Source organism: Fulmarus glacialis, unplaced genomic scaffold, assembly GCF_000690835.1.
Source record: "Fulmarus glacialis isolate BGI_N327 unplaced genomic scaffold, ASM69083v1 scaffold690, whole genome shotgun sequence".
NCBI lineage: Eukaryota > Metazoa > Chordata > Aves > Procellariiformes > Procellariidae > Fulmarus > Fulmarus glacialis.
Genome location: NW_009186920.1, coordinates 4,418 through 27,947, shown reverse-complemented (window position 1 = coordinate 27,947; position 23,530 = coordinate 4,418). Strand labels below are relative to the sequence as shown.

The following is a 23,530-nucleotide window of genomic DNA, read 5'->3' as shown; positions in this document are numbered from 1 at the left end:
AGACAGAAAGTACAGTTTGTACTGGAAAAGTTGTTGGTTAGTGTTCAGTCTTATTTCCAAGCATAAAAGAAGGAAGAGCAAAAGGCAATTTCTAGAAGACAGCTGATAAAACTGAATTCTAGATAACCACTTTCAAACAAAATACAAAAAGGTCTAAGCTTTTTTTTTTTTTTTTTTAATATCACATTGTGTGTTTCATTGGTATAGTGTTTGCAAATCCCTCCCTAAATGATGATGCTGAATTTGGCAGTAGCTGCATTAGGACATCTTAGAATTAGGGAAAAAAAATGCAGTCTTTTTTGAGAAAGATGTATAAAAAGATTCTTCTTAATATATTGTAAGACGGCTATATTGTAGTGTATTTTATCAAACACAATTATCACATTCTACTTGAATTCTAGGGGAAAACTGCCATGAGTCATACATGATTTTTTACTTATAGTTTTTTCTAAACGTTATCATCAGCTTTGGACACTGCATATAATACAGGAATTTGTGTTTACAAATTAATGTATTTTTGAAAATGCTTTGGTCCCGTAAAAAATTTTGCTTTTTTTTCCAGAATGTATTTTTCAGCTACCACTAGGGGTTGCTCAGCTTCTTCCCTCTGATAAATAGCTTCAGATTATAGATATTTATACTTCAAACATTTGGACTTTCTTTCTTGAAATTACATGCTTTGGCCTCTGATTAGAAAAATAGTCAAGAAAGCTATAGTCATTGTTCTAAGGCCTGAGTTTTGGAAGTTTAATATTTGTATTGTGCTGGTATGCATGTGCATTGTGACTTCCTGTGATGTGAAATAGTATTTATAATAGTCTTACTAATAAAATTTATAATTTATAATTATTTATAATACTCTTACTGACATGAATAGGCTTCAGTAGTCTTGTTATTCTCTGTTGTCCAAAGTCATTTCAACAGTGCTTGCCTTTCTGAAACTAATGTCAAAGTATTTCACTGTGCACATGCTTTGCAGTCTAACCATCCATTGAGATCCCTTGACCTCTCTTTGTTTCTGTTTTTACAGGCCCAGCAGGATTATAAAGATTCCTAAAATTCTTTTCTTTCCTACAGGGTAATAAAGTTCTATGTAGGCCCTTGCCAGTAGATTTGGTGCGTTCCCTGCTTTCCATCCTTAAAAATTTGTATCGTTTCAGCAGTAAGCCAAGGTTTTTCGTGACCCTTCTACCATTCTCCAAAATTATTTTGCTTAAAATATTGAAAGCGGTAGATTTTATTTTGTGCAACAGTTACGTCTGAGCCAGTACATCAAATTATTATTTGTTATATGTCCATGAGTGTGTTCCATTTGGAAGAAATTAATATTGTTAACTTCATTCACAATCAAAGGTTTTGTTGCACAGTCCTTTCCTGGTTTTGTTGCAGGCATAAAAAAAAATTTTAAGGTGGAGCTGGTAGCACGGTCTTTAGCTAAAGCTGCGTGCAGGTTTTCACCAAAAGACATTACACCCAAGTGTTTATCTTTTTTCCAAATGTTAACTGTTTATGTTGAAATTTTACATTTCTGGCACCTACCTTGAGCTGAATAATTTAGAAAATTTCCATTAAAATGGCTCAACTGTGACACGAAATAGTATTATTCATACATCTTTTATCTTTTTCTCTTCACCACCTCTTTAATTTTGTGGCCATACAAAATTGTTTTGGTCGGTACAATATTTTTATGCTCTTCCAGTAAAATACATTATGCTTGAATTAAACTATTCGATTGATGTAACATTTTATCTCTATTGTTTCACTTTTTAAACAAAATACTTGGAAGCAAGAGCTAATTCACAGACAGAATAGGTATAGATTACAACATGGAGATTGTATTTTCCTCCTCCGTCCTTTATATGACCTCCTTTATATTCCCTCCTATATATATTTAGGTCATTGAAGTGGTATCTGTGAAATTCAAATTTAAATCCCTTTCTGATTGATTTGAAACAGGAATTTTACCTTGGCTCTCCTTTTTTACCAAGCATATTGTGCAGCCATTGAAGTACTCGGTATCAGTCTTTCTATGGATACTGTTCCCATTGGCAAAAAATGCTTCAATATTTATTGAAACAGGGTATCATTGAACACGGGTATCATTTCTCAGAAATTGCAACCCAAACCATGAGGTCAGAAAGTTATTATTATATTACCTCGACTACAATAAAATTTTGTATCCTATTATACTGTGTGTGTGTTTGTATATGTTACTTATAGAATAAAGTCTCTGAGAAATAATGAAGACTATTTTCTAAGTGATGTTCCACTGAATGAAAGCAGCAGGTCCTGCAAACACATCAATATGGACATAGCCTTACTTTCATGAGTGAGTTGACCTGTATGACTCTTAGCTGTTTGTATTACTTATGCTTTTGAGGTTAGACTGTGTCTATGAAATTGAGATGTTTCAGGTAACTGATGGAAAAACTGAATTCATTTTCAAGTGCATTTGTAGTATGACTGGAATGAGTTAAACAAGGGTTCCTTCTGCAAGGTGTATTGTATCAGTCTAACTCTTCAGAGGCATAGACAGGACCAGCATGGAAAAAAGGAGTGCCCCTCTACAGTCTCTCCCGAGTGTCAAGAACTTGCAGAATGCTCAGGGCTAGTCAGTGGAAAAACAGACTCTTAACGGGAGGGCTAGGTTAAAATGGCATTGGAACTAAAGTCAGATTTTATTTTGAAGAGACTATTCAAAGTCTTGAAATAGTTTTCTATGGTCACCTTAAATCTAGAAATGTTGGCCATTTTTTACTTATAAGTGTGAATGTTAACAACTTTTATGTTGATCGCTTAAATTATATGACAAACTTGAGTGATTTCCCTACTCATTTCCCTTCTGGCAAGATTGGGGGTGTCAGTTTTTATTGGCTTTCAACCAATATTGCAACATACCACTATCTTCCACGTTATTTCACTAATCCAAAGTTCACATTTCCTATAAAGGCAAATTGAAATGTATCTCCAAACTAAATTATTTTACCCAAATACTCAAACTTGTTTTGATTGTCTATTCCTCAAGAGTAGTTTTTTTATGTAAAATAGTGCTTTATTCCAAGCCTGTGCTGTATAAAATGGCATTACAAGTTTCACATCTGGCAATCTGGATGTTAAGTCATTTGAAGAGTGGCTTGCCTCAATTCAAAACCCTGCTTGAACAGGTGATAATGTAGGATTGAAGCTGAAACAGCATTTTCAGTACAAAATAGTTTGTTTCACAGGTAAATTAATACATTAAGAGGACTTTGCTTGTGGGTAAGTTAGGATTGTTATATATACAGCATAGCTCACAAACCACAGGAACAGGGAAATTGACAACTATCATCTAATATATACTTGCTCCTCCTTTACAAGCATATACTTTTTCATAAGAATGGCCATACATATTAACATGACTCCATTTTTGGTTTTACATTCATACACATATATCCATACATATATGTATCTATGAAATATTTATATATAGCTATGTACTAAATTATTTCTACCATACTTCATAGCTATTTTTAAGTGATTTGTTTTACTGGAACAGAATAAATTGTTCATAAATGTAGTTAAAGGAGAGGAACAGAGGAAAAAATAGCAGTATCTGATCTTTAGTTTACTGCAGTTATGGTAATAATAAAATTTGCTTGTAGAAAGGGAGTGGAAGATACAGAAGTTTATGCATACTGCTCTGTCAGGATGCTATATTATATTATGATATCTTGGTATTATCAGAGATAGTATATACTAATGTCTTAAGGGGATGTTGGGAAATCTATTGCTTTCTCGTCAAGATTAACCTATCACTGTCCAGAGTAATTCTACTCCTTTGAAGATGGCAGAGCTGTGTTCTGTTTGTTAAAGACATAAACCTCTTTTTGTGAAGTGGAAAGCAAAATAGAATTTAACTACTTTTTTCTTCCAGTATTCTGCTTCTGTCCTAGCAGGCTCAGGGTGGCCTGGGGTACACACAAACTTAGTCACTTTTTTCAATTTTGTAGTGTATTAATTATTATCAATCCCCAGCAGCACTTCTGTGGGATTTAGTAGCTTGAGCTTTGCTGTGCAGTTTGTGCCTGATACTGGCATATCTCCATAAGGAAGTATGGCTCACCAACTGGGAAATAAAGCATTAAACCAGATGCTCAGAATTCAGAGGACAGGAATAAGCAGAGAATAACTGGGACCCAGGAAACTGAAAGATCTTGTGACAAATAACTTAAAGAATTACACTGTTTCAAACAGTGGCAAGAAAAAAAAAAGAAATACCAGCCTTTAAATTCAGTAGGCTGTTTAGGGGAAGGTAGGTGCTGAAATCTTGTACATGTTCTTACAAATCACGTCTGTAAAGTTCTTAAGAGGAATGTATGTCTTGAAAAATATCGGATTGAAAAAATGGAATTTGTAAAACAGGTAACATGTAACAGTCACAAAATATTTTTTTCAAGACGTGATTATATTAATGAAGCATGCAGTGAATGTTGGCAATTACATGAAACTGTCTCATTAGATAAACTTATTTCTAGAGAGGTACAAATATATATTATTTCAAAATGCTCTTAGATATCTGGTTTAACTTTTAGGTTGCCCTGTGTGGTCAGGATTTGGACTCGATCCTTGTGGGTCCCTTGCAGCTCAGGATATTCTATGATTCTAAAAGTATTTCTGTATCTGACCTTTAGGATTTCCTGATATAAGTCCACCTTCTGCCTTGGTTGCTGCTGTGCAGTGCACAAGATAGAGTGGAAACATGTTAAAAACTGTTCCATCTTTGCAATGTATTTACATTGCTAAAAGAAAAAGTAATGCTTTTTAGACTGCAAAAATGTATACTAATTTTTTAGCAAGTCAGACAGACCTGGTAGGATAGTTCCTCAGCTGAACTAGGGATTATTTTAAAAATTATATTCACACACTGTATAGTTGTGTGTCTTTTAGGACGTGTGTACTGGTCAAATAGTATTAATAATTTTTCTCTGATGCTACAGCTCCAGTTCATTGAAATCTGTCAACCCTAATACTTTGCCTTATTTCTGTATTTTACATCAAAATCTGAATAAGAATAAACAAGGAAGACAGATTCTGAGTTTTCTAGAAGATGAAGAAATACTTTCCTCCATCAGTTATTCTTTCCCGCTTTCCCCATAAATCAGACTTTGTTGGAAAGCTTTTCTGAAAAGAATAATTCCAGGACTTTGAATCTCATCATTCAAACCTTAACCATCAGTGAGAGGGAGGATTATTTCTTTGCTTTAAAATGGAAAAAAATCTCTGAGAATTATTTCCCCTTCATTTCTGTCTCTGAAGTATTGTCTAGAAATAGCTGCATCTACAAAATATTATTTAAAACATCATTTCTCCTACAACCTGCAAATTCCAAAAAAGTGAAAATGGATAAGCTTTAGCTGATTTCCTTCCTCCTTTTTGGGGATAACCAAAATGACATTGAATATAACATAGATTCTAAATAACTATTAATTTGCTTATTAAATTATTTCATTGTTTTTTATAGATAACATTAAAATGATTATTAGTTAAGCAATTGAGTTAAGAACTTCTTAAATTATTATTGCATATGCATGCCTAATTTTCCTCCATGTCTGTTTGCCTTATGATGGTTTTCAATTATGCAGTCCCATGTTATTTTTGCATGACCCCACCTCTTAAACGTGCAGGGTGGATGGTGCCTGTTCAAAGCAAATTTAATAATGGGTTAGAAACAAAAAAGGGACTAATGCATTGTGGTGCTCAGCGCCTCAACATTTAATCATTTAATGATTTTAATAGTATTTTAAAACTAGCATTATGAATTCTACTTCTGGAGCTGAATGACTAGATTAGTCTGTGAGAGAATTAGGGACCTGGAGCAAGGATCCTGAGAACCAGCACTCTGAGTACTGAGGTGCTAAATTAATTAATGGAAAGCAATAGATAGAAGTGTTTAGCTGAAAACCTGTTTCCTACGCAGTTATGTACATTTACCTCAGGACTTCACTAAAACTGGAAGTCAGAATGAAACCCTGACACTCAGCGTTCAGATCACTTATTTTTAAAAATCCTTCATTACAGCTTACTGAAGTACTTGCGTGCCTAAGAAGTTGGAAGCTTGAGTTCTTTTTATCCCAAGGAGTTTGAACCTCTGTTTCTAGCATCCTGTAATAATTTTCAAAACAAGCAAATGGGATCCTTTTAAATACTCAGGTTCATAAATAGCTAGTTTCTGTATCCTAGATAGCCTGGGGGGAAATCAGGCATCTAGGAGTTAGCCTAGGAAAGACAGGGCTGTTGGCAGGAAGCTTTTCTCTGGTCATCCTACACCTCCATAGCTTCTTTGGTGGGTTTGGCAGAGTATTCTGGATCTCTTGTGTAACATAAGCACCAAAATCCTGCCTCAATGGCATTTGCTTTCCTGGGTCTGCCCAAATCTTCTGTGAAATCAGTATTGTGTAGTGCTTTCCAAACATGTACTTTATGTTTTCCAAATTTGTATAGAAAAGAGATTATTAATTTTCTAATGGACTTTCCCATTCCATAGTTGGTAAACTCAAAACCAGTAAAGGTGTTTAGGTACCTCACTGACTTTGAGAGGTAGCTTTGTATCTGTATGACCACTGCTGTCTTTTACTTCACAATGAACGTGAAGTATAACATTATATACACACACATATAATACACAAAGAACTCCTGCAAATAAACCAGTTGAAATTATCAAAAATAGCAACTAGTGTGAGAGCTGAGGGGCCTGAGTTTTCAGAGTAGGTAGCATTTTTCCAGCATTTATCTTCAGAAGAGTGTTCCCATTAACCTCTTGGAATTGTGTACAGTCAGCACTTCTTTTGCAGAAAATGTCAAATATACACGTAGCAGCTCTGTAGTGTAATAGCGTTCTGACAGAGCCCTTTGGCAGAAAATTCACTTTTCAGGTTCTCTTAAAATTCTACTTGTTTTAATGTTGTTCTTTCATTGGCCTCATGAAAGGTTTCTTAGGCTCATGTTTTCTCTTTGTTTTAGTGCTTTACTGAAATGAAATTGCTTGACACAGCTGTTCTAAGTCTTAAGATATATAACTGACCTCTTTAACTCCTCATAAGTGTTTTCTTTTCCAGAGTACCATGTATATAGACAGGCTGGGCTTAGATTTCATGCATTAAGACATAAGATAATGCAGGCAACAGGCAAAACAATAAATTGTACTTGTATAACAAAAACAATATGCAAATCCAGAAAATAAAAAGATAGTACACTCTAGGAATATTTTTGTTTCCTCATCATCCTATCACATTCTCACAGATTAAATCAAATTAAATAATTGGGATTTCCAGGTTTATTCCCCTGTAGCTATTGACCACTAAAAAAGAACGAATAATTGTTGAATGCTTTTTGAGGTCTGCATAAATAGTTCTAGTTATGCATTTTTACAAGAAAATGTGACATTGACTTTCATTACAGAATAGGCTAGAAAAGGAAATAAAATATGTAAATGTAAATTTTTAATGTGTGAAATGATGAAATTGTATGATGCAACAAAATACATGTACATTAACTAAATTTGCATGAACTAAGTAAAAGTGAGTGTGTGTTTAAATGAGGAATCCTTCTTTATTCTTTAGTTCCTAACTTATTTCTGGAGGTTGCCTCAACTGAGATTTCATGTTCCGATGAGGTTTGTTTTACAAGGAGAGTAAAATTATATATAATGCAGGATGAAGTCTATTTTCAACCTCTGGAGCACAACTGGGTAGAATTTTTTTCATCTTAATTTTTAAAAGTTGCAACTTTTCTTGCACCCTCCAGATTTACCAGTTTAAGCTAACCTGCTATTGGAACAGGTTTTTTAAAATCAATGCTTACAAAATTTTTCCCCTATTTAACTTAGTCATTTTAGAAACACATGTTTAGCTATACAGGTGCAGTTTCCAGATTAGACAAGAAGTAAGCCTGACATCTATAATTTCTTTTTACTGTTTTTTTCCCATCTGAAAATTTCAAAGTTATTTCTTAAATTTGGCCTGGTACAGAAAACTCTGAGCATATGCCTTTTCCTTGTTTGGTGAAGTTCAAGCAGAGGTTAACAATATAATTTAGCCAAACATAAAGGTTAATAAATAACTAACAAAGCATTATTTATTCTTTTCTATTAGAAAGACACCAGTTTGTATAGCTTTAGTTTGAAAATGTTCCCTAAAGGGATCTTTCTTACAGTTGGTTCTTTGTTCTTCTATTTAGTTTCTTTATCTCAGATCATAACTATAATGGAAGACTGCACCAACCTCTGAATATTTAGTGCAAGATAAGATTAAATTCAATCATAAAAAGTCTTTCAGGAGTCACTAAGCTTTTTATTCTGCAATTTAAAATATTTGTACAGCTATAAACTATGCAATATTATGGTATAACAATTTTATTAGAATAAATAAAGTTTTACTACAAAAATGTGTTCTTATTCAATAACTAATTTTATGCGTTCTTTAGTAAGTTTTCAAAATCTTAATGCTATTGTAATTGCTAGGGAATATATAATCACTTACCTAGGTTAACAGATTTTGCTACTTGAAACATTTTCCATTTAAAGTCACTAATAAAAAAAAAAAAATCTTCATTGCATAAGATTGCATATCTAATGCAGCTTCTCCTAGTTTTTCACCATGATTTTTTCCAGCGTATGGTATGAAATCACTTAGCTGCTCAGTTGTGTGGAAGTGGCAGAGAGAGAGGGAGTGTACGGGAATTTGAAAATAGTTGATGTGCATGTTTTCCTTGATGTTCATGTGTATTTTCAAACCTTGAACTTTTAAAAAAGTATGTATTTAAAACCACATCAGGCATCTCAGTGTTTGAATGGAGAAGTATTAGTAAAGAAAATGCCTACATAGTACATACATAAAGTCATCTCTCTGACAATTCATATGGTGCCTGTTGCTCATATTCATCACTACATTAGTGTTTGACAAAGAAGTTGGGGGAGTGGATGAGGCCTCCAAATGCCCTTAGATCTGATCTGTCCTCATAGATCAGATGATATTTTCTCCTTTCTGAAAGATGAGAAGAGGGGGTTTCATTTTGGGGGGGGAGGTGATCACTGTAATTATGATAGCTGAGAAATGTTTTCTATGTTTGCCATGACAAGGTTTAAATCCTCATCAGTTGAGGCACTTTGTATGAAAATAAACATATTAGTCTAGTATTATGGAAAAAATCCAGTTTGGGGCAGATCCACTATTGAATCTGCATTTTTATGGATTCTCTTTAATTTTGTAAACTCCTTTACATGTTAGAGTACAAAAACCATCCTGTGCCATAGGGCAATCCAGAAACAATAGTGGTGTTTAGACAAATCTTGTTCCTTTTTTGATATCGTAGAATTGATATAAAACTTAGGATTAAATTTGTTGAACTATGCAGCTCTTTCTTCTGAATTTCATGCCCAAACCACATAATTTTCTTTTACAATTCAACACAGGTAAATTTTGACTTGATGGAAACACTCATGGTGCTATGACCCCAAGTTGTAAAAACACCAGGCTCAATATTGATTGTATTTTAGACTAAGCTCTCATTAAAGAAAAATTAGTATCAGCAAAAAAAAATTTTTGATAAATGTAACAGTCTGGTTTTATGTCTGTATTTCAGAATTTTCATCAAGAAGTCAAGAAAACAGATGATTCAGAAAGCTTGTCAAGCCTTGACAGTCTTGAGGCTGGAGAACAAAATGGAAATTACACAACAGCAAGTGAATCATCTTTGACTATACAGTGTGACTGTGCCCTGTACAATCCAGAAGAATCACAGACTAGGAATAACGGTTTGCTTTATACAGCTCAAAGTCCTTCTTCTAAAAATACGCATCTAAATAATTGTCTGAGAAATGTAGATTCCCAAAACAACCATAACTTACCTATTCATGATCTTTTAGCTAAACATAATTTGAACATGTAAACAATTCAAAAGAGGAATCATCTGTTTCTCACCGATCTGAAAAAAAACCTGCAGAGTTCTCTACCTCTGGTAAGCAATCTCTAAATAATGCATTTAGTTTTCTGCAAAATATAAAAGAAGAAAGAAGCAAGCCATCTTCTGGAACAGCTAGCACATTAGCCACTGTTCATCCTGTTTTCAGTCCTAGCAAAGCCTGGGCCAGCCCTGACTCTATTCCAGGAGAAAGAGTTCAGGATCTGATGCAAGATCAGAGTTTTAAAATGACCCCACAAAAAAGAACTATATCTGTGCAAATCTCCAGTCAACCTATTGCAACATCTATAATCTTATTTCCTAATCAGGGATGTTCCACTGGCATTCCCTGCCCAGCTGTTACATTAGAAAAGGACAAAAACATCAGGATGGAGTTTTTAAAAGACACCTCAGAAAAAATGACTGAAACAAAAGAAGAAAATATTAAATGTATTGATGACATTAATCCAGGATCAGCTTTATTTCAGGACATACCAAATGCCTCAGTTCTGGGCAATGTTAAGCAACAGAATAACAAAGAGGAAGAAAAGGGAAATACAGTAGAAACTATGTCACTAGTGTCTGATACGGAGTTAAATTCTGGCACTCCTGCACAGCACAAAACCCTGAAAAACAATATTCTTGAAAGAAAAAGAGCAGGATTATTCACAAGTATCTTAAAGAAGGAATCTAAATATGAACCCAGTCATTTCAAAGCTGTGGTTATCAACCACGGGATCAGTGGTCGACCTGTGTCTTCTATCAGAGACAGTTTAGAACTGGCAAAAATAAAAAAGAAAAGTGCAGAAAATGAAAAATACAATAGAAAGCTAAGATGGTGTGATCAAATCAACCAGATAATAATAGAAAATAATGAAAAATGCTATGAAAAAAACACCAGTGAAGTATCTTCTGAACAGCTGCAATATGTTCAAACTACAAATAATGCTCCTAAGACTAATTTAAGTGTTGTTGCTCAACCTTCAAGCCCCAAGTTCATAAAAAATCATCAGGAAAACTCTCATATATCAAAACCAAATGTTAATACTGAGGAATCAAATAAAGAATGCACATCTCTGAATATGTTTATATCTACTGGATCCTTTTCTGCTAAAAAAGCTTGGATGGTATCAAAAGACAAAGAAAGTAAACCCCCAGTATGTAGTAATAATTCTAAAATTAATGAAGTTAATCAAGTCAAAAATAAGGCAAAAATAACCAGAAGACCAAGATCTGTAAAAGCCCAGCCAAGTTTTATGCCCAAGAAGAGAACAGGCACTATAATCCGACTGCAGTCAGCCGCTGAAGCCAACAAATCTCTAAAAGCTCCAGGGAAATTGTTAGCACCTCACCCACCATCCGCACCTCTGCTGGGAAACAGAAGTGGCGAAAACACAGCCAGCCCCGGGTGTCAGCCACTGCTGCCTTCAAGTCTTCAAGCTATCAGGAATGATTTACATGAAAGGCATGTTTTGTTAGCAGATGAGGTTTTAAATAGAAACGGTACGGAAAGCAGTGAGAGTATTACTTGTAGTTCGGACTTGGCCACCGCGGTATCTACACCTGGCTGCAGCACGGCCAAATACGAACCTTGGGCAAAAAATACTTGTTCTGTAAATAGTGTTCAGACAAGCGCCTGTCGAGATCGTTCAGTAACCTGCACTGAAAGAAGACCTGCTAACGCAGAAAATGGATTACATCTCCATCATATCCCAGCAGCTGGAAAAACAAGTACCTCCTGGCAAGGAGTGCATACTGCCCGAGCTCCAGAAGACCGTGCTACTGGTAAGAGTCATGTTTCTGGGTTTGGGGTGGGGGGATGTTCAGAAGAAAGTCTTTTTCAATTACATCACAAATTTGTTGTGAGTTAAAACATCCAGCCTTTCATTCACATCATTTACACAATACAGCCAGTTTTAACAGGTTTTCACCATATGTCATTGTCATTTCTATTCTAATGGTGCCCAGAGGCCTCTCAAACGTCGATCCCCATTTTTAATAGCTCTCTTCAATATTAAATGAAAAGGAAGTATTTTCCCCAAGATTATATTCCTGACTAATGAGCAGATGTGACAGGTGGTCTAAATAATTATATAGGAGGAAGTGAGTAAGTTTATATGAGCAAGTTTTACAAGGTAACTGGGAGTCATAGCTTGTTGTCCAACAGTCACTGCCACCTGAGAGTGAAAGAAATGTAGATCTACCATGTTTTTAAATGCTGATGCTGTAAATGCCTAAAATTATTAAGTTTTAGTCCCAGTAATACAATTAATGCTCAAAAAAAATTAAATTTAAGTTTAAAAATAAAGAGCTTCTACCGGACAAATTTTGCTGTGCTGCAAAGTATGTCAAATTTATAAAGAATTTTAAGAAATTTGAGGACCAATCCTGCATTTTATTAAAAATTAACCTTGGTAACAATATGGTGCAGAGATTGATTGGTAAGATAGAGGGAAGATGCATAAGAAATTTTGGGAGAATAAACTTTAATCTCCTGGTTTTTACATTTCAAAATATGTTTCATGTTTTTTGATTTGCCTTGTTTCTCCTCTGCAGCCTAGCTATATTCTGTGCCTTGGGCACTGATGGCATCCTTGTGCTTTTAATTTGTATGTTGTATGCTGGTTTGCTTCCTATTGAGGGCTGCAGCTGGAGGCAGAGCTCCTGAAGCTGTAGACCCTGCTTCAGGTACAAGCAGCACTCCAAGCCACTTAACGTACTGGGATAACCGCGAGGATCGGCCATGCAGCTCAAAGATACTTTCTAGCAAAATAAGTAATTCCCATAACTTAAAAAAACTAATGTTCTAGTTTTATCTCCAGTAATACATAGTTTTAACTATGGAGTGATTCGGAACAGCTCTGTTGTGTAAGAGCAGAGGTAGGTGAATATTCCTGCCCTAGAGCAAGGGTGGGACATGAGAAATGTTATCTGCTTATCCATTCCAGTTCAAAGTCAAACAGATGAGCTTAAGATATGTGTGACTTAAGTTAACCTATTTCATTTTACATTGGAAATGAATGAAGTCTTGCATTACTATGCCTCGCCTCCAGCAGAGATGCTTGCCTCTTGATGTCCTTATTTGCACATCACATCAATGAATCGGGAAATTTACTGGGTCAAAGTTGTGTGCACTGCTAATACTGTCTTTGCTGCAACTTTAAATGCTACATCCCCAGTTTCACATAGCTCCAGCTCTTTTAGAGGAAGAGCTGAGTAACCTCTTTTTAAAATTTGGGTGCGTGGCCCTCTCTCAGTATCTGCTTAGATTTTGTGTTTTGAAAGTCGTCTTTATTTTAAATACCCTAGATAACACTTAATGACTTACTATTATTTGTTCTATTGCCTGTAAATGCACATAGATCACCATAGTCTTTGTCCTGAACTGCTTGCTGTGAGAGAGTACCGAGTACTACATTGTTCTTGAGTGAAATATCTGCTGTGGCACTATTACAGAGTGCAGTGAGGTCTGTGAGGACACGGTAGAAAATATGATCTGTTGCAATGCTTGGCCAAATGTACAGAAAGGATAAGTGAGAACAAGATGAATAAATAAAATTGTTGTCCATGAGGATCTTCCTTTAGTTGGGTTTCCAGGCTTCAAGTAGTATATCTTCTGGCTGACACATATCATACTGTAGCTGGATATTAAAATTATTTTAAGTCCTTTGGTGTTCAGTCAGTGAAATGCTTAAAAAATGTGTTTAACATTGAGCCTGTGACAAATACTGGTCTAATTCACATGCTTATAGTTAAACAGGGGTAGACTGCTCAGTATCTCATGCCCTTAAAGATACTATTGCGTATTATATTTTTGTCTTACATTTCTCAAAGGAGTCTCCTCCTAGGCATAGATCTAGCATGTCTTGCAAACTAATTAAATTAAGTGTTGATCCATATCAATAGAGCAACTTTGGATTTTATTTTTCAGAAAAAACATTATGTGATTACTAATACAACAAGGAGTTTCTTCTTTGCTTGTTTTTAAATTTTCCCACATATTCAGTGATCACATTTCCCACATTTTCCCCTGTATTCATGATCATATTTCCTTTTCAGGTGCTATTCAGCACCATATGTCACATTACAATAATTCACATATAACTAAATGGCAACCTTTTAAAGCTTAGGTTAACGGTTGGACTTGATGATCTTAGAGGTCTTTTCCAACCTTAATGATTCTATGATTCTATGATTCTAATGTGTCCCATGTTACTATTGATGGCAGTAGCCAGATGACTAATTTCAAATCTGCTTTTAGGATCAATGAATTGTTTTCTTTTTCTGCAAATGGTAAGAATTCTGCTTTGTTAAATATCACTGTAATAACAACTAAAGGAATAAAATTCTGTTAAAAGCACTAAAAGACCTCTTGGTCTAATCATGAACTGTATCTTAAACTGCACATGTAAATATTTATTATGTAAATAAATAGGTAATTTATCTTCCCAAGTATAAAGCAAGTAACTGCATTTACAAATCAAGTAACTGTGTTTACAAATGAGAATATAATAGCTCCTTGGATATGTAGATTCCTGACTTGCACATGAAAATGCTGATTTGCATCTCCAGTCTCTATGCATGGAATTTTAATTAAGAACTTAATTTTAATTTTGAAACTTAATGCTTTAATTTTGAAAATGTATTATTACACCAGACAAAACTGAGATAAATTTGAGGTACAGTGTCTAGGTTAGGCCTCTCTAGCCGAGGGAAAATACTATACACCAGTACTGTCACTAAAATTAGTATACAGATGTATAAATTAGTAAGATTAACTACAAAATCCCAGGCTGTAGAACTAAGGTTTTAAACCATGACTTTGCATTCGAATCACACCTGTGAGGCCACACCTGGAGGACTGTGTTCAGTTCCAGGCTCCTCGGTACAAGGGAGACATGGACATACTGGAGACAGTCCAATGAAGGGCCACAAAGGTGTTGAAGGGACTGGAGCATCTCTCCTAGGAGGAAAGGCTGAGAGAGCTGGGACTGTTCAGCCTGGAGAAGAGAAGGCCATGGGGGATCTTATCAACATCTATAAATACCTGGAAGGAAGGTGCAAAGAGGATGGGGCCAGACTTTTTTCAGTGGTGCCCACTGAAAGGACCAGAGGCAATGGACACAAACAAACACAGGAGGTTCCCTCTGAACATCAGGAAACACTTTTTTTTACTGTGAGGGTGACGGAGCACTGGCACAAGTTGCCCAGAGACTTTGTGGAGTCTCCATCCTTGGAGATACTCAAAAGCCGTCTGGACATGGTCCTGGGCAACCAGCTCTAGATGGCCCTGCTTGAGCAGGGGGATTGGACCAGATGACCTCAAGAGGTCCCTTTCCACCTCTACCATTCTGTGATTCTGTGAATCAAACAAACTGTGTGAACTATTACATGTTTTCTGCACGGTGCTATGTAATTAATTTTAACAAATGTTGAATCCCTTAAGATATAAGATACAGCATCTTGGCAACAGGAATTTTCTGTGTTGGACAGTTAGACTTTAGAATTATTCTCTAAATGCAACTTATTTTCTAAAACATTACTTTTTGGCACATTATTCAATATTTGTTATATCATAGTACACTGTTCATTCTCCCTCTTACTCGGTAAGACCGTGTTGTATCTTTGTACGGACCTTCTTTATTATCTGGGATTCACTTAACCTGCTTATAAATGTGCACATGCAATCCACATCTGTATCTTATAGTCCTATGCTAACATGAAAATAAATATGCCTTAGAAGCGCCTGTTTCTCTCTTTCTACTATAAGAAAATACATTTAGCGAGATCAGATGCAAACATACACAAGGTAAACATATAAATTTGGACAGAGACATTTACTCACCATTACTAGTTTTGCTACTACTATCTTTATCATGTTTTTACATATTTTTGGTTTATTTTTGTGTGCATGTCCTTTAAGGTGTTGTTCCTGTTACAAGACAAAAGCAGGATTTTGACAGCCGTGAAAATAAACACAGAGCTTTTTCAGAACACAGAAGACAAAGTGTAGCCTCAAAAAGATGGAAGCCTACTCATCATGCACAGGTAAATATTAAATACTATAAAAAAAATAAAAAGCTTATTTATCCTCAAAATGGAAAGAGTTTCAGGAATATCAAAGATTTCTTCAGTGTCACACAATTTTGAATCAACGTGCTTAGTCAGCTTGCTGTCACTGCTAATGAAAAGAATAAAACCAACTAGAATTCATCATTGTATTAGTATACACTAAAATTTTTGCACTTGAAAACATTTAGTAATATGAAATAATAAATTAAAAATGTTCAGAAAGTAGTATAGTTACTTTAAATTACCCTTAAAATATTCTTATAATATTTTTGATAGAATTTGTTACGTACTGTCCAGCTGAGTCCTGTTCATTCTGCATTTGATCCAGTACAAAATACGAGTAACACCTATAAGTCCGATGAAGGTATAGTAACACATCTCAGTTCAATTCTTTGTTATACATAAAGTAGTGACCTAATATATCCACTGTGTAACAACACTTGTGTCGTTTGGCACCAGTGATTCTAAGTAAGAAAGGGTAGTTCATTGTATAGACCTAATTTTTTTCACAAAAATGCAAGATATAGCATCATGTGTCATGGTATACATGGTTTTATAAATGCATTACAACATATAGTCAAGTTTCGTTCCACTCCTGTTTTTATTTAACTCTATGATAGCTGTATGTATCATACATAACTGTATGATATGGACAGGTATCGCTTGCTATCGTTATATATTTCTGAAGTCAGACTTTTTTCATATATCATTATATATTTCTGGTGCCAATTGTAAGATGCATTAGTGATCTTCATTATGTCGTTTTCTAACATATCATGCTTCTTGACTTTGCCACCTTTTTGATCTTTTAATGTGAATTTTGTGTGTTTCACAGACCTATAGTCATGAATGCAAGCAGTATATTTAAATGTCATGAGCTCTTCTCATCTGACGTTACCCCTGTAATCTCTTCAGTTTCAGAAAGCACTGTTCAATTTCTTATGGCAGAAAAACTAGCAAGTACACCAGTTGCAGCAGATGAAATCCTGGCAGCTATGGAAAGTGTGCAACCAGCCAGACAGCCCTTGCTGCTTAACAGGGCTCCATGTCTAGGCATGAGTGCACTTTCAATAGAAGAACAGAAGATCTTCCAGTCTCTTGATTGTCTCAATCAAAGGCTACAAAGTAAGTTTGCTAATAAATAGGATCCTACATCAAGTGATTAAGTAACTTTATATTTTGTTGTCATGGATTAATTTGGATTAAAAACATTAATCCTGTGACAGAAATATGTTTCTTTTTATTTTCTTCTTATTATTCTTCACTAAATGTAGCAAACAGGAGATCAAAATCGTGAAACCTTTCTTAGAGTCAATGAAATTAATTTAAAATAATGGTGACTTTGCCTTGGTCAAAAAAATAATTCAAATTATGACTGCAGGACACCTTCAGAAACTGTTTCAGCCCAACTGTAGCTGTTGTTTCTAACAGATGTTTGTCAAAACTGTTCTTTAAAGTGTACAGATACAGATGTATCAGCCTCACTTAGGAATCTGTTCCAACGTTTATCCATCTTAATGTTTTTGCAATTATTTTTGCAAATAATTACCCTTTATATTATACACCCTATATTTTTGCAAGTATAACTCTTTATAATGAATGGCTTTTCATTTCCTGTCTTCTAGTCTTCTAGGATGTTCCTCTTCTCCATGAATTCTTAAAGATCACAAATACAGTTCTAAGATTGCTGCAGCCAAATCTGAATGTTTATGTGAATATCACTTGCACAACTATTTTAACAATCTCAAACTTACCTGAGTGTTCTCTAACCTATTCTTTCTCTATGCCAGGCTGATTTCTTACCTGCTTTATACTGGTCCTTTTTATATGAGCTGTCCCATCGCAGTTGACATTTTATTGAAGAATGTGGGGAATAAGTCTGTACTTGTTCTTGATAATTTTTTCTCTCCAGTGATTATTTAGCCAACACTTTGATTCGTCATCCTATTATAACTAACATATTCGCAGAACAAACTGACTTTTCAGGTCTCTTGCTACTGTATGTAATGGTTAGTATTTGCATTGACCTACATGATCATACAGATCTTTCATAAAAATTCTCATTAGTTTGACATAGTTTCTGCATTTTGTGTGCTCCATCCTGTATTTGAAATCAACGGGGACCTTGTGCCTTAGTCCACGTGGTCTCTTCACTGGGCAGCTTGGCTTTCCATATCGTTGGAATGACTTCTGCTTGCCATTTTTGCTGTTTATGGAACTGCCAACTCTGAATTTTATGTTTTCCTTGGACTTTTTTCATATGAAATTTTACATGCCAATTATTTGAGTTTATAAGAGTCTGCTTTCTTGAAGTTCATTGATTTTGTTTTACTATTTTACTTCTTTTCCTTGTGGACTGCACCATTTCATGGTCAGGTTACCCACCTTTACCTCCCTGTTGACTGGAATCAAACTAAGCCAGGATTTATTAAGCTCCTGCACACTATCCATACGTGTCTACATCAGATGGTGGATTGCTTGACTTTGAGGAAAAAGGCTTCAGTTTCCTGTAAACTGCAACAGCAGAATAAGAAATCGTTGCAACCACTTAGAAACTTTCTGCAGCTGTAGCTTACAATTCCTGCTCCATCACAGAGTGCTTCAGAATTTCATTATATCGTACCTCATGGTTATTGCTTCCAGGCAAATAGAAGTGAAGAATTCAGTCTTTTGTCAGAGAGGAGTTTTAGCATGATGTACTTGGGTTAAGAAAGTAGATATGAAAAGTGAAATACAAGAAAATAGAAAATAAATTGCTGTATAAATAACAGAGAAATAGCAAAGAAATAGAGGCAAAGATAAATGCAGCGAAGGAATGGGAGCAAGAAAGCTGAAGTTTGCAAAACATGAAAACTATGAAAACTATAAGAAAAGTACATAAGGAATATGAAAGAAACAATGAAAGAATCATAGGAGTTAACTGATTGCAAATGATGTAACTGTGAAAATTAATGTAATACATATATATATGTATCTTAGAAATTTAGTTTGCTTGTCTAATTATTTGGAGATTAAAATTGGTAGTAAGCTGTGAAATTTTACAGGGAGACTTACAGGGCATGTACGTACATATAAGTAAGTAAGTAAAGTGTTGTAAGTACTTACATGTCATGTAAGTACATTGCTTTTTTAAACTGTGACCTTTTTGAACCCCTTTTTTTGGCTTTGTTTTCACGTTACCAAATTAAGTGACTAAAATGGTGTACCTTCATAGCGGTCTTTTTAATGAAAGACAGTTAGTCACTAGCCAGTCTAAATCTGGAATTTTTGTTGCCAGCTTAGAGTAGCTGGCATTCTTTTCTCTAGCTTTAGATTTCTTTATTGACAATAATTTTTTTGTTCAGATAATAATATCTAGCTGCAAATTTTTAAAATACAGATACAGCATATACTTCAGTAGCTGTTGGTATGGGAAAAAAGAACAGTGCTTTTAAACTACATTTCCACCACCTTCGGGAAGTTTTGTGTTGAATATTTGACTGTGAATCATATTTCTATTGTAGTATTTGGTTTACATAATATTTATTATGTACTTTTATATTTTATTTTTAGATGTTCAAGAAGCCATTACCAGAAACCCATCTGCTTCAAATGTTTTGCAGATAATCACCCCTTTAGTAAGTATTTAATTTAAATATGTTCAGCTTTAATTCCTACAAACTGACCTTATGGCTTATTTTATAGTAAAAATATAATTGAAAATATTAACATCAATCTGTTCAACTGGCTTGCCAGATTTTCAGATTTCTATTTATGTAAAAAAAAATACACATATGAACTCTATAGTACTGTAAACAGGCTTTAACAGTTTGTACCAGACTGCCTCATCCTCATCCTTTTGGAATGTGAAGACTCTTGCAAAGTCCAGGAAGTTCCAGGAGCTTTTAAGGAATAATAATTTAGCAGGGTCCATTTGAACTATATATAGCTCATAACTAATTTGTATTTCTTAATAACGTAGAGAGGAAAGAGGGAATGATGCATGGTAGTGCATAAAATAATTGGTAATACAGTGAATTCTTACTCTGACCTGCAGACATGCCATGTTCTATAAATGATAGGTATTACCTTTCTTCAAGAAGTGTTTGTATTTTGTTTCATATATTCTAGATCTTGTCAGTTTGAAACAAAATAATCATGATACCTGGAATATAAAGAACTGAATAGGCAGATGAGTGTCCAAAGTACAAAATTTACATTTCAAATATTCAGTTTATAATGCAGGAGTTAATATTTATAATTCTGTATTATCAGTCTCCTCCTTTACTATATATTTGTACTGAGGAAAAAATACAGACAGATGACTGTATACTTCACATACTTTATATATTTTCACATATTTCATATACTTTACTGGATAAACTGTTACCAAAAATGTTAGAGAAAATACTCTTCATTCAGAAGGCTTTTGCCACTTATTGAGTTTGAGACTGAAAAACCCCAGAAAGTATCCAGGCTCCTAAATTCAAAATGATTGCCTGGTTTTGAAGTGGGACTGTGGAAAGAACACAGAGCACATCTTTACCTCTCTTCTTGTGAATCCTAGTAGTGGGTGTGACTTGGAACCTCAGCTTCCTCTCTTCTGCCTCCTGTCTTACACATACAATTCTTTATGGCTAAACAACTTGTAAATTTTGTATTTTTCAGCCATTAGTGTAGCATAGCTACCTTTATTGGATCTAATTGTGTTTTATTAAAGCATTTTTGAGCTTGTATGTTCTCTGGGGCTTTCTCCATAGCCTGTCCTACTTTAAAAAAAAAAAGAAGGTGTTCCCCCCACCAATGCATTTTGCTGGCTTCCAGTAGTCAGACTTCTTGGCTGGCTGGTCTATGACAAAGCTTTCTGCCAGTAATTCTTCATCTACAAGATTTTTGTTTCATGAATAAGATATAAACACTAGACATTACTCGGGTTGTCCAGTCTCTGGAACAGTAAGTTCTCTGATGGACATTTAAGACTTTTGTATATACATTAGCATTTAAACAGGTGTCCAGCTGTAGATATACATTCAGACCTCAGGCACTGGCTTGGAATTCTTCTTGATGATAAGAGTGAACAACTGTCATACAAGTTCCCAGCTGCAGAACAAGTAGATGACTGAGATTTCATCAAATCTTCTGCTATGAGAAGCGATGGGATTTAAAAATTTTACTTCACCAAAAGAACAACTTGCTTCAGCTCTCCTAGTTTCAGAGCATCCAAAAAAAGTATGGATATTCACTCAGTAATTCATGTGAATGACATTGTACCCTGTAATACCACCTCTAAATCCAGATGAAGGTGCACAGTTGCTTATATAATGGAAAACAGATCACATTATATCATCAGATGATGTTTCTTGAATACTATATTATACATAATCACATTTCCGTTTATATGCATGTATATCTCATTATTCTCCATTTTATTATAGAGTATTCAGCAATGTATATCCTCCCCTTTGGTGAACACTACAATAGCCTCACAACAGTACCAGAATGCCTCAGCTAGCAATCGATTGCAATTGTACAGGAGATACTGACATTATCTGCTCCAGGATATTGCATCTTTATGTATTTTATATGTAGTGTATATACCATTTGACACTATAAAATTAGCAACAAAATAAAGATGAAAGCAGTAACTTAAATAATGAATGTCAATTGACTGGTAAGCATTTTTAGGATAATTAAGTCTATTTTATTATACGCTTTATTGTAAAATTAAAAGAATGAAAATACTTCACATTTTCAGTATTTGTATTGGTTGTGTAAATTTCCTGTACCCATAATTAAAGTGAAAGGAAAACAAATATTTTGCTACTTAGATTATGTGTAAACTACCTTCCTAACTTCTCGTGTTTTTTAAGATTCACTAATAGATCCTATTACAACTGTAAAAGATATATTGTTAAAGTGATTTGATTATCAGTAAATAACACATGGAGTTTCACCTTTTATCTTTATATTGGTGGCTGTATTGCAAATTACTGCAGACTGTGTGTTGCCCTTATTCAGTAGCTACATCTGATGGCTCTAAAACTGTGCTCCTAACATCGTACTTCTCCTATCATATGCTCCTGCAGTTCTTTTTGAATTTGTTGGAGATCCTTGTTCTCCAGATTTTCTCAACAACATTTATCAACACTTGCACTTAAAGAGGAATTCTTCCTCGGCTCCTTATGTAAACAGCCCCAGGCTGAAATTGTCAGGGAATTAGAAAGAAAGGTGCTTCGGAAGAAAACGTACAACTAATGGTATGTAGATGCACTTTCCCTGAAGCACGTAGGGAAACCTCTCTACATCAATGTCAGCTTTAGGCTAAAACAATTATTCTAGAAACACAAAACCATAAGCACCCAGCTAGCTCATCAGCAAAAGCTGGGTTTTGGTTTTCCTGATTGGCTTTACCTTTGTAATCTACATTAAACAATCTCTACGTAATGAGTTACAAGGAAGTAAAGTGGGGACAAGAGGCCGGGAGATGAGGACTCCATTCCTGTGTTTAAGATACCCAGGTGGAGCCAAATATTAATATATTCTGCGTAAGGGCACATATAGTCTAAGGACATGTCTGAGTGTCTTTCTGCAGAGCTAGATGCACTTGCAGTTCTCTTTGCAAGTGGTTATTTTGGAGGGACAAATTGGTTTTGGCAGTCTTGGATTGGCAGATTACACATGGATCCCTCGACTTTAAATTCATCTGTAGCATGACGATTAACATGTCAACAGATTTGACATGTTTGGTGATAAACCTGTCTGCATTCTAATGTCAATTCTAGGTTAAAGGCCTTTTCTTAGTTAATTAGCATGATACCTAAATCTGTGAAGTTATTTAATTGCTAAGGAGCAGTAACTTTTAAACTTCCTCTTTTTTGCTTTTCCTCCGCTGTTTCTGTACAAAGTAGATAAACATTACAACAAGCTGTAGAGGGTACATGCAATGCACAGAACTGATCAACAAATTTGAGCTGGTAATTAGCTGCAAGAAGCAATAAAAGCAATTTACTACATCTCTGGATTTATAACTCCATATCAGACGCCTGATTTTCCCTTTCTATCTATACAGTAAGAATTGTGGGGTTACTCCGGGGGCTTAAACACTAACATATTTCCAGCAGAGACATGCCTGAACCCCACCCGGTGTCATTGCTAGCCTTTGTTAACGTGTCTGGGAGCTCAGGAGAGTTGCATTTCAGGAGTGGGCTCAGTGCTGTACCAGTGCAAGCATGGGAACATGCACTCAGAAGGACACTGCCATTTCTCTGAATGGAATGCATCTTCCCAAAAGAAGCAACCAAATTATTATTTTGCAAAAGTATTTTTAAAACTCTGTTACTCCCCATCATACCAAGATCATCATACCATCATCTTTAATAAGTGCTGCCATTGCTTAGGACAGAACCAGCCTGTAAAAAGGACAGAAGAGGAAAACATGCCCATCATAACAACAGACAGTTTATCAGGGGGTTAGAGCTACCTGCCGGTGCGTGGTGTCAGCCAAGACTAAGGCGAGCTACACAGGTAGCAAATAGTTCGCAGA

The 23,530-nt window shown here is 35.1% G+C and overlaps 1 protein-coding gene across 1 annotated transcript in view; it reads left to right on the top strand.

The window, feature by feature from the left end:
• Positions 1 to 19,625, top strand: part of KIAA1377 (KIAA1377 ortholog) — a gene marked incomplete at both ends in the record, with an annotated part of 37,924 nt that extends 18,299 nt beyond the window's left edge. The window contains 8 exon segments of the mRNA XM_009573073.1: positions 9,619 to 9,910; positions 9,913 to 11,721; positions 13,996 to 14,060; positions 14,372 to 14,420; positions 15,860 to 15,984; positions 16,285 to 16,372; positions 16,924 to 17,133; positions 19,561 to 19,625. Coding sequence (XP_009571368.1) covers positions 9,619 to 9,910; positions 9,913 to 11,721; positions 13,996 to 14,060; positions 14,372 to 14,420; positions 15,860 to 15,984; positions 16,285 to 16,372; positions 16,924 to 17,133; positions 19,561 to 19,625 — 2,703 coding nt within the window.
• Positions 19,626 to 23,530: the final 3,905 nt, after the last annotated feature.